General features: G+C 38.7%; 1 protein-coding gene across 1 annotated transcript; it reads left to right on the top strand.

Moving 5' to 3' along the window:
• The first annotated feature begins 266 nt into the window (after positions 1-266).
• On the top strand, positions 267-11,486 carry LOC146573588 (C->U-editing enzyme APOBEC-2-like). The gene is made up of 3 exons (XM_085272830.1): positions 267-414; positions 6,111-6,334; positions 7,193-11,486. The coding sequence occupies exons 1-3, from the start codon at positions 383-385 to the stop codon at positions 7,498-7,500; spliced, it is 564 nt and encodes a 187-aa protein (XP_085128956.1). The 5' UTR covers positions 267-382; the 3' UTR covers positions 7,501-11,486.
• The last annotated feature ends 688 nt before the right edge of the window (positions 11,487-12,174 follow it).

Genomic DNA, 12,174 nt, shown 5'->3' with positions numbered 1-12,174 from the left:
AACAAATAAACAAAACTTAATATTAGCCAGATTTATCCTTTGAACTACTGTCTCACCTATATGGGCTGCTCCTTTTGACTCTCTCCTTCTCTCATTGGCTGCATTCCTTTCTTCTTTTTCTCAGCCCTGCCCCCATCTATCATTCTTCTCCTTCTTGCTCACTAGTCCTTACCTCCCTTGACAGTATATTTCTTTGGCCATGGATGAAAAATGTCAAACACTCGTGAAAAGAAGACAAAAAGAAGAAAATTAAGTTGCTGAAATCGCAAAGGATGCAAAAGAAAAAAAGAACAAAGAACAGGAAACTGTGGATAATAGAGAAGTTGCATCAGCTGAAGCAGCAACCACCAGTTGCCATACTGGAGATTTTCAGTTGGAGCCAATGGAACTACCTCCTTTTGAAATAATTACAGGGTAGGTTACCCCTTTGACAAATTTATTTTAAAATAAATGCATCTTACACAGTTTTTCTGTCTGTTTTTTCTGCGACTCTTTCTTAGATGTCTGTTACTGTAACATGTTCATTTTGCTGTGGTCTGCGTGGTGTTAGCTCTACTAGCCACTGAGCATGTTATGCGTTCTGTCCATCTCCCATATACTCTTCCAGTATTGCTCCATCTCCAACCTTGGTGGGGGTTTTTTCATATAGTTCTCCGGCCACTGACAGGATATTTTGTAGGTATTCCTTTCGTCATCGCAGTTTTCTGCAGTTCTGATAGTTGGCTAACTTCTCTCTGTGTTGCCTTGATCTAATCTGATTTTCCATGGATGATGATATCTCCCACCGATCTGGGACAATACTTGTCATGCATGGTTTTGTCCTACAGGCAGAAAATGCCCATGTGTTAAATTCAGCTTTGGGAAAAAACAATGACTTTAGAACATGTAAAACATCCATGTAAAACACCGATGACCTAACAACTCCCCAAAAATTAAGCCAAAATGTCTTTATCGCCCCCTGTTGTCTAGCTTCATAAACCCCGCCTCCTCCATATTAGTGGGAACAGCTTGTTCCTGATGGTCTTCTTCACCCATCTTTGTTCAGGGTGAATGTATCTGTAGATAATAATATGGACTCTGGATCCTGTTAACAAATAAAAAGATCTAATTACACTTATATGAAACCTGCTGCTATGTTTTTACATTGAACATTTTATTTAAAGTTCCCATGTTACCAGGCTGTAGAGTGACCTGTGAGTGCAAAATGGGTCTGATCCTCAGTCTTAGTTAAAATCCTAAAGGACAACATTTAATTTTCAGATATTTCTGACATTAACACTTCCTCTGGGCCTCTGTGCAGTGGGCAGCTGATGTCATCTCAGTCTAAAATAGGAGTGCCGAATCATTCGACTATATAGACTACAAGAGTAACACAGGTGTGAAGCATTGCTAACTAGCTAGCACAAGCCTCTAACACTGTGTGCATGCTAAACGGTTAATCTAGCAAAGTTCTTAATGATAGGAGCAACAAACTGATCAACTATAAGCTGTTAAGGCATATGTCTTTTTAATTATAGCAACGTGGTTGTATTTATCTTAATTTAGCAAGCTGTCAGTCACAGTAAACTAGAGATGGACCGATCCGATATACACTATCGGTATCGGTCTTAATCTGACCTAAATTACTTGTCGGATATCGGGGAGAAAAGTAATCCGATCCATTAAATAACACAAAAGCATCTCACAAAACTTGCAACAATGCATAGGCCAGGCCAACCTTAGCACGTTGGAGCAGTATGCGTCACGTGACAGAGCAGCTGTTGTGTATGAGACCTGTCGGGCAGTCTGGAGTTCACACTGTAAGCATCTGGAGCCTTGCTACACGCTGCCAAACCAAGTGTTGTGCTAAGGTAGGTATCCCCGACAAGATAAGTTACCCCTGTGTCACGAGCATTTGCTGGGCACAGAGATCCAGTTTACTCCGCCTCCATTACACACAATTAGACATGGAAGTAGTGATGTTTTAGTTTTTTGAAAAAGTGAAAAGTGAGTGTGGTTACATTACCATTCAGTTTGAGGGTTACAGCAGAAAATTATATATTTATTGTTCTCACGTGGTATTGTAGGGGATTATTCTAACAAATGAAGGACATTTTGCCTGATAATTAGTTTTTATCCTCCTGTAACTAAAACCTCCAAAGTTTCAGGAGTAGGTAGTCATTATAAGAAGTGTTTGTGAAATAAAAATCAAGAATGTGGGATACTGTTTGTCCGTGATTTGGAGCGCCCAGCATGTGCTCCCAACGCAAGAGAAATGGTTTCTATTGGGGATACCTACCTTGGAACGACACATGGCTAAACGGTTTCAGAATCAGAATACTTTATTGATCCCTGGGGGAAATTATTTGGTTTGGTGGTTCGGAAAAAAAAACTATGAAAAACACTTTTGTCATACATTTGTTAAGTGTTGTATAGAAATTACATGAAATTCTTTCTCAGGTTAAACGTGATAGAAGCAGCTTACACTGACATCCATCCTGATAACAGATGAGTATCGTGAAGCTGTGTTTGCATTTATTTGCACTGCTTTCCACTCTGGAAATCTATTTATGTTCAGCTTAAAGTATAGAAGGGTCAATTTTTTAAGTTGTTGAATACTAACTTTATTTTGTCCTAGTATTGCACTTCTTTTTTTCAGAACCAAAAAGTTTTTGAAATCTGCATAAAATTGTATTTTATGTTACTTTCTGAATATTTCTTTAAATACTTAGATTTAAAGTTCTGCTAAAAGTTTAAACAGAAAGATCAGTATTGCTGAACTGCGAAATATTTTGGGTCCAGTGTATTATTTGGATATGGGTATAACCTAGAATAGCTTTAGTGTTTTGTTTTTTCAAACTTGAGTATGACCCTATACAAAATGGAGTAAAACATTAAAAAAACAGTTTCATTGATTATAAAAGACTGTATCAGATTCATATCGGTATTGGCAAAAATCCAAAATTATGAAATCAGTATCAGACATAAAAAAGTGGTATGGTGCCATTTTTAAAGTAGAGCTGAGGTTTGTGGTTGGGGTTTGACGCAGTGACTCTACCTGAAGTCACTGCTGTGCAGAATCTGGCTCCAAATGTGCAACATGGCAGCCTGCACAAACAGGAAATTTTGGTTTCATTTCTGTGCAGTTGTTGGAAGTGGAACCATGTCATTCATCTTTTATACAGTCACTGGTCAAAAAGCAACCTGTTTTCACAAAGAAGTTTGGGATTTTTTGATATAAGGAAAAAAAAGACACTAAAAAAACAACAGACAACATCTTGATGCATTCTCAATCATCCAGGGAAGCAAATCTCCAAAAGTTGATTCTGTTCATCTGGACATAGCGTTTTGTGGGAGAAACGTTTCGTCATTAGTGTTTCATCCTTTCCTTCTTTCAATAACAAAGAAATATTAGCTTCACATAGCGTACGGGGAAATGCTTGAGTATGGAAAGAATGCTTAAACATTCTCAATAAAAGCGGGACCACCTTTTCAGAGTATTTTTTATACAATTCAATGCCAAACCCATCTGGGCCTGGGGACTTTCCATTGGGGAATGACTTAATAGCTTTTGAAACTTCTTCAATAGTAATTTCTGAGTTTAAAGCCTCTAGTGCAGCGTCATTCATTTTCGGGAGATCCAGCTTCCTTAACCAATCAGAAATATTGCCCCAAGATTTCGACATATAGAGCTCTTCATAATATTCTCTAAATCACTCATTAATAGCTTTAGGGCTGATTAAAATTTCGCCTGATCTTGATTTAAGGCCTCTCAGCTGCAGAGAAAGAAGCTTATGGGGTTTATCTCCAAACTCAAAATGCTTCTGTCTGATCCTAAATAACTGATTTGTTACTTGACTAGATAAAATTGTGTTATACACAAACTTCCTTTTAATGATGTCTTGAAACAAAGAGGGACAAGACGAGGCCTTGTGGTCCTGTTCTAACTGTGTTAATTCAATTTCTATTTCTAACAGGCGTTTCCGGCATTCTTTTTTTCCTCGAAGTTTCAAAAGAAATCTCCTTGCATTACCACTTTAAGTGTTTCCCATAAAATCGAATCAGAAACGTCTTGTTTCCAAGAATTCTGATATTTTAGCTGTCATAAATTGGCAAAAGAATGTCTCAGACAGGAGTGACGGGTGAAAACGCCAGTTACCCTGTTGTTTCGTTCCACAGAAGTGGTTTGAGAGTGATCCGAGATCAAGATGTTGTGATAAGTTGAGCATACAACTTTAGACATCAATTTAGAATCAAGCAAAAAATAATCTATTCTGGAGTACGATTTGTGCACTTGTGAAAAATAAGAGTAATCTCTACCAGTAGGGTTACACAGTCTCCAAACATCAACTAGGTTAGTAGAACTCAACATATTATTCAGAACAGTCAAAGCGTTAATCAACTGGGAGGTTTGAGTAGAATCTATCCAAGTGTTTATCAAGTACACAATTAAAATCGCCTCCTAAAATTACATGAGTATCAGCGAGACTAGGTAACAAATTAAATATTTGTTAAAAGAAAGCTGGGCTATCAAAATTAGGACCATATAAATTCAATAAAGTAACATGGGTTGCATGAATATGGCCCGTCACCAGAACAAATCGACCATTCGGATCACTAACTAACTAACCGTGGACTCATGTCTAAATGGGACTGTTCTACGGATCAATATAGCCACTCCTCGGGCTTTACTGGAGAATGTCGACTGAAAAATATGATTAGTCCAGGAGCACCTGAGCAACCTCTCTTTAGTCTGTTTCATATGAGATTCCTGAAGATACACAACATCAGCAGCTAGCGATTTCAAGCGAGAAAAAAACCTTAGCTCATTTGTGCACATGCCCCATTCCTCGCACATTCCAGCTCACAAATCTAATGCCACCACTTAGCGATGATGAATTAGGATTCACTCCAGAAATAATAAATAGCAGTGTACACATGAATTGCCCTTGTATAACATTAATAAGTACAACATACCGACAACACAAAAAACATAACCCTCTTCCCCCCATCCCACTTTCCCAGACAAAGAAAAAACCCTGCATACTCACAGAGGGTCCACATGACCATTACGAACTAAACGGTCCAAGGTGACGAGCTTTCCAACCTCCCCCCACAAAAAAAGAAAAAAAAAAATACCCTCAATGCCAACATAGTTGAGAGAAAAATGAAATAGTCACATACATCCCGATGCAATGAGTTTCAAATGAGATATCAGAGATGCCTTCCTGTATAGTTCCCAAAAAATCCTCAGCCTCACGGGGCGTGGTGAACGCTTTGACCATGGAGCCATGCGTTACCCGTAAACGCGCTGGATAGTAGAAACTACACGGAGCTTCAGCATCCATTAGGCGTTTACGCACGTCCTGGAAGACCTGTCGCTGTTTCACCACCTTCGTCGGGAAGTCAGGGAGGATGTGAATCGCCTTGCCATTAAAGTTCAAGGGAAACTGCTCCCGAGCAAGCTGTAGTGTCTTCTCTCTCACTTGAACGCGATGAATCCGCGCTATAGTTACCCGGGGATGATGATCGCCTCATTATCCGCTTGCAATTTTAAACATGTTTTCTCAACAAGGGAAAGACAATGGTGGTGATCAGAGCTAGCGTTTTCAACCTCCTGTAGCCAACCGCAGATACTCGTCTAAGATGCCTGTGATATAGCAAGAGACACTTCAAGACTGTCAAACCTTTCAGTCATCATGATATTTATTTTCTGAATTTCAGAAAGAACCTTGAAAAAACTTTTATCACCATTGTCCACGTCTTTAGCAGGCTCCGAGGTTAGTTCAGCTTCGTCGACTGGTTCAGGGGGAGCGGTGTTGGTCCTGTTCAGAGGCTTATCCTGCTTTTTAGCTTTTTCAGCTTTTAATTTGGGCATCCTGTTTGAGTTAGGAAACAAGTATTCTTCAGTGAAATCAGGAATTCTGAGGGATAAGGCAATAAAGTCCAAAATGTGAAGAGAGTATGAGGAGCTCCACAGAACCATGTCTACTCCATTCGGGGCTCACTAGCGCCCCCGTTTTTGACTATATATAAGACCATTTTGTTTCTTTCTCTACGAGATTGAAAAATGCATCTATAAAATATTATGTCAGCAAATGTTTTTTTTTCACTTATTCTGTTTTATACAGGGACAGGATAGATCCTTTTATCTATAAGTTCCAGTTCAAGAATGTTGAATACTCTTCAGGACGCAACAAGACCTTACTTTGTTACTTGGTGGATAAAGGAAACACATCAGATGGACTGCTAAGAGGCTACCTGGAGGATGAACATGCTGGGACTCATGCTGAGGAGGCCTTCTTCGCTCAGTGTTTGCCACATTGCAACCCTACAGTCAAATATACAGTCACCTGATACAATATTTGTTTAAAGTATCGTGTGGTCTTGAGAACGTGGCAGTTTAGTCGAAACTTATTTCTTGTTTCAGTCAGGTCAGAAGTCTCCATTTTAGACCCACTCACCTCTAGTTTCACCCTTCAAGGCAAAAATCATACATACAATAATGACAGGGGGAATTAAAACTATTAGTTACTAATATTAATGAAAATGAACATGGGTTGTTAACAGAACAGCTGGTTGAAGTTATTACATTTATCCAATCAAATAGTTTTCAGTGCACACTGAGCCTGAACCTGCTCAGCTAGGCTGTTTCATTAGACAAGATGGGTAAACACGCAAAAGGTGAAGGCATCTGCAGTATTTGAAACCTCAGCAAAATGGATGTTAAAATTGATCTCACTGAAACACTGCAAAAGAACTCAAAAAGACAACTCTATCAGGCCACCTTCTATTTGGTTTGGCTCCATAGAATACTGGTTTACATGTTTGATTAACAAGCAGCAGATCCCTCATTTGAGCTTGAGAGGAGACATAAATACCTTGAAGCTTTGTCACGAAAGGCATTCATTGTATGTAAAAGGCTGCAACATCTAAAAGTTTTTTTTTTCCTGCCTTTTTTAAAGCAAAATTCTGCTCCATACCAGATGGTGGCCTGGGTGGGCAGTTCAGTGTGAGACTCCTGTGTACCTGTGTAAAATGTGGAATATGTCTGAGCCCCACACTGTTCGTCTGGTATATCATTTGTTCTCAGACTATGAGACAATCAAACTAGATACAATAAAAGCATCCAGTGACATAAATTAGATTTTGCTGTATACTGACAAGTAAAAAGAAATGTATTTTAATTTGAATTCTGCCTTGTTTTTTTCCAGGTACGTGTCCTCCAGTCCCTGTTCAACTTGTGCTACAAAGATAGCTGAACTATTGACGGACCGGAAAAATCTTAAGTTGAATATCTTTGCTGCTCGGCTGTTTGAGTGGGAGGAAGGAGAGATCCAGGCTGGGCTGAGGACCCTGCACGCTGCAGGCTGTAAACTGAGGATGATGAAGCCTCTAGATTTCTCTTACACCTGCGATACATTTGTTGAGAATGAGGATCAGCCTCTGAATCTGTGGGAGGACTGCAAAGAAAATTACGAGTATTACCATGAAAGACTGTCTGATATTCTAACACCATAAATTCTCATTTTTAGCATTTTGCCTTTTTTAGAGCTATAAAGTTATGCAGTGATACTAAATCTGTTATCTGCTTTGGCATTATTTATCTTTAAATAACTTCTTTACAGTTCAGATCTGGTACAGAGAGATACACAGACAGAAACAGAGATATTTTTCATAACAAAAGCTGAAAATCCTAATTAAAAAATTTATGTATGTGTGGATCTAGCCTTAGTGTCGGTAGAAAACTGGGATTTATGAGATGGCCACAGTTACTAATGTTGCTTTAAGCAGATTATTGTTATTTGTTTGTTGTTGTTATCTGAAATTTTTTACATTTCAAATAACAAAGTTTCACTGCTCTGTCACCAGTTTACAGTAAGAAATAAAAAATATAAGGAAAGCAAATTCAAGCTGCTGGCTCTTTAACTTTTAGTAAAATTCATCCAGTTCAGTTGCACTCGCAAGCTCTAAAAACAAAAGATTCAAAAATGTTCTCTTCCTTTTTATGACTAGGATGAACCGTGAGTATGGTGCAAGTAACATGTTAATAAGAAGTCGTGTTTTTGCTGGAAACAATCAAGCAATTGCACACTAAGACCCACAACTAAGGTGCAATTACCCTGTAATCACATGCAATTTCAGGTAAAAAGTTAGGCTTTTGCAGGAATCAATGAAACCAATGCGCCTTAGTCTAAGGTTTTGGTCTCATCTGACCAGAGCAGCTTCTTCCACATGTTTGCTGTGTCCCCCACATGGCTTGTGGCAAACTGCAAACGGGACTTCTTATGGTTTCCTGTTAACAATGGCTTTCTTCTTGCCACTCTTCCATAAAGGCCAACTTTGTGCAGTGCACGACTAATAGTTGTCCTGTGGACAGATTCCCCCACCTGAGCTGTAGATCTCTACAGCTCGTCCAGAGTCACCATGGGCCTCTTGGCTGCATTTCTGATCAGCGCTCTCCTTGTTCGGCCTGTGAGTTTAGGTGGACGGCCTTGCCTTGGTAGGTTTACAGTTGTGCCATACTCCTTCCATTTCTGGATGATTGCTTGAACAGCGCTCCGTGGGATGTTCAAGGCTTGGGAAATCTTTTTGTAGCCTAAGCTTGCTTTAAATTTAAATAACTTTATCCCTGACCTGTCTGGTGTGTTCTTTGGACTTCATGGTGTCGTTGCTGCCAATATTCTCTTAGACAACCTCTGAGGCCGTCACAGAGCAGCTGTATCTGTACTGACATTAGATTACACACAGGTGCACTCTATTTAGTCATTAGAACTCATCAGGCAACGTCTATGTGCAACTGACTGCACTCAGACCAAAGGGGGCTGAATAATTACGCACACCCCACTTTGCAGTTATTTATTTGTAAAAAATGTTTGGAATCATGTCTGATTTTCGTTCCACTTCTCACGTGTGCACCATGTGTGCGCTTCACACTACATTCAGTCATCCACCCATTCACACACACATTCACACACTGGTGATGGCAGCTACATTGTAGCCACAGCTGCCCTGGGGCGCACTGATAGAGGTAATTATAGTTCAGTTATGTTCAGTTAGCCCTGCGACAGACTGGCGACCTGTCCAGGGTGTACCCCGCCTTTCGCCCTATGACAGCTGGGATAGGCTCCAGCGCCCCCCGCGACCCTGAAAAGGATAAGCGGAAGCGAATGGATGGATGGATGGATATGTTCAGTTACCAAAGTAATAAACGGTTAATATTCACATAATATCATGGTAGCAACAGTGGTTACAGTTGAGTAATATTACACTGAAATGTATGTAATTGGATAATAGGAGCCCAAAAACCAGGGACTATAGTCTGACAAACAGTTATTTCATAAATGTAAACTATAGTAGATAGGACAATGATTATGGGCAAACAGGTTTTCCAGCAGTTTGAGCTAAAAGTTTGAAATCATATTCAAAATGACAAAATGTAATCTTTAATTTTCGTTTCAACACATTAATCGCAATTACGTTGGCTATTGCATACACCTCAAAATCTGCTGGTTCTCAGTGAAATACGTTGTTTTTGTGCATCATCATATAGATAGATGTAATTCAAACATCTTTTATTCAGTTTGAGCTAAGAATTTCAAATTATACTCAAAATGACAAAATGAACATGTTTAAACAAGAACAGTGTCATTTCACTACATTAACTGCTATTATAAATTCTCAGGGAGTACAGCGGTCTCTCACAATAACGCGGTCCACCTTTCACAGCCTCGCTGTTTCGTGGATTTTTTTGTGCAATTTTGCATGTTTTCTTTCTTTCTTTTTTTTTCATTTACAGCGCATTTTGTTCTGCTTCCTGATTGGCTGTAGACCATTGTCAATCAGTCTCATGCCGTGTCTCCTGTACACTACAGAATGTGTTCAGCTTGTAAGATTTACATAGATCTTCGGTTGCTAGCAGTGTGATTCTGAAGTGCTGTACTGTACGTTTATATGTTTTCTCCCCAACAAACAACAATGTTGATGAAACTTTTGCACTGTCAAAGGGACCTGCAGGTGCCTTTGGTTTCATTCTATAATACTGGACTTGTGTTTTTACACTCAAAAAAAATGAAATTGGGTGGTTGTTACATGTACAAGATTCAAACTTGTAATTTGAACTAAATAATTTCACGTTTCTATGGTGAACATAATTAAATCATGTAGCATCTGCATGAAATTCAGCAACTTAATTTGTTCTTGTTGAGGTGACATGATACAATCTTGTTGTAAGAGTGGTTAGTTGCCTGGACTCACAAAATTTACAAGATCACATTAGACGTCAAACTGCAGGAAAATGGCTGGAATTTTAAGAGGCAGACAACTACACCACACCACGTGTATGCTATCGCTATTTATTGTGGTTTAACCTCTCAAGGACAAAAATGTACAGAAAATTCTGCATCAAGCCTTGTAATCATAGGTTTCCTAGTTTTGATAAGCCTGGATTTGGTTTGGTGGTGTGATGGTTAGTGCTGTTGCCTCTTAGCAAGAAGGGCATGGGTTCAAATCCACAATCTGGTTGGTTTGCAGTGGGTTATTAGAGTGAGCTTAATTGGTCATTCTAAATTATCCATGAATGTAAGTGCAGATGATTGTTTATCTCTATGAAATCATCAACTCCAATATTGGTTCATTAAGCAAGACTAGCAGTAATTGCCTTGATTAACAAAGTAGTTGTTCAAACAACAAGATTGTGTTTTCCTGAAGTGTTTAACTTGTGTAAAATGAATTAAAACAGATTTCGCTTTACATACTTCAATAAATCACTTCAAATCAATGCAAGTATACTATGTTGATCCAATGTAATCTGATTACATTAAACCACCAAATGTCAAATGCATTGGTTTGCCATGGTCAAAAATGGGTTATTGTACTTGGTTAAATCACGTGGAAAAAGGTGCCATGATTAAATTCAACATCATTCAACAACAGATTTTTTCGAGTGTACGAAGGTTTGAACTTTGAGAGTTTAAACAAGAGAGAAAAGTGTGAAAATGTTCATGCCTGTCTGAGAAAAGTGTATAAAGTGTAGTGAGGGTTTTACAGCCTTAAAACATCTATAATAATTGTAAAAATACAGCTGGCTACTTTGTGGATTTCACTTATTGCGGGTTATTTTTAGAACGTAACTACCGCGATAAACGAGGGACCACTGTACACGTCAGAATCACTTGTTCTCAGTGAAATATGGTCTTTTAATGCATCATCAAAAAAAAAAAAGTAAGTAAGAGGCTAACAAACTGTTTTCTGAAGCGCTGGTGCCTCTATTAGAAAAACAACACAGTGCTTGAGAAGCACTATGCTGAGGCTTGGTTCATCTAACCCGAGTCACGTCACTGCTTTCAGTACCTGATTCAATGGTTTAATGAAGTAAATCATTGGTGGGATCTTTGGTACGTTTTGTGATGATTCTGTGCGAGAGATAGTGAACCAGTGTGCGAGATGTCATGGAGCCAGCGAGGAAGAGAGGACTTTCTGCCTATTCCTAAATAAAAAACAAACAAATAGAATAACTTTATATGTTTTGTGTTTTTATTTTACCAGTTCATTACAAATCCTGCTCACAGGTCACAAACATACATAAGAAATACACTACACATAAAAGTTATAATAGAGTATATCAAATGTACCTGTCCACTGGATAATTACATAACCACATGGAGGCAGGACATCACAGCACACTCCCAACCTATTGTAACAGTCTCTTGTAAATTATTATACATAATGTCACAATCAAAGAGAGACCATACCATGGTACATGTTTTAAACAAGGAAGGTTCATTCATCAAAATTATTTCATAGTGAAACAGACATAACATAAACAGTATCCCGATATCAGACAGAACTGTCACGTGATATTATACAGAAGTTGTCAACTCAGCTCTCTTGAGTGGGCAATTGTAACAAAATCGTTGATTGCAAGCTGTAGATTCAAGCAGCTCTTCATATTTTTGTCCAGCAGATGGCACCAAAGAGGACTGTGTAAAAGCTTTGAGTAATGAACCCTTTTTCAATGCTTCAGAAAGCATTATTTGGCCACCACTAGTAGTACGTGATCATCTACACATTTTTTCTTTTCACGACATTGTTTTTTTTAGCAGAGCCAAGAAGGCTTCATCTGTTTAAAAATTGTCCTTCAATATAGTTTGTCAACAGAGATTATTGCATTCCGGGTTTTTTTTAATAACTTGC

Source organism: Mchenga conophoros, linkage group LG5 (genome assembly GCF_057382185.1).
Source record: "Mchenga conophoros isolate Kocher_MC1m ecotype Shallow Benthic linkage group LG5, M_conophoros_male_GT1.1, whole genome shotgun sequence".
Lineage (NCBI taxonomy): Eukaryota > Metazoa > Chordata > Actinopteri > Cichliformes > Cichlidae > Mchenga > Mchenga conophoros.
Note: the sequence above shows the minus strand (reverse complement) of the source record. Positions and strands in the feature narration are given on the sequence as shown.

Bases quoted from the DNA above. Each gene is read 5' to 3' on its own strand.
- LOC146573588 (XM_085272830.1), top strand. From the start codon at position 383: ATGGAACTACCTCCTTTTGAAATAATTACAGG. The intron at 415-6,110 runs GTAGGTTACCCC...TGTTTTATACAG, and splicing joins CCTTTTGAAATAATTACAGG to GGACAGGATAGATCCTTTTA. The intron at 6,335-7,192 runs GATACAATATTT...TGTTTTTTTCCA, and splicing joins AGTCAAATATACAGTCACCT to GGTACGTGTCCTCCAGTCCC.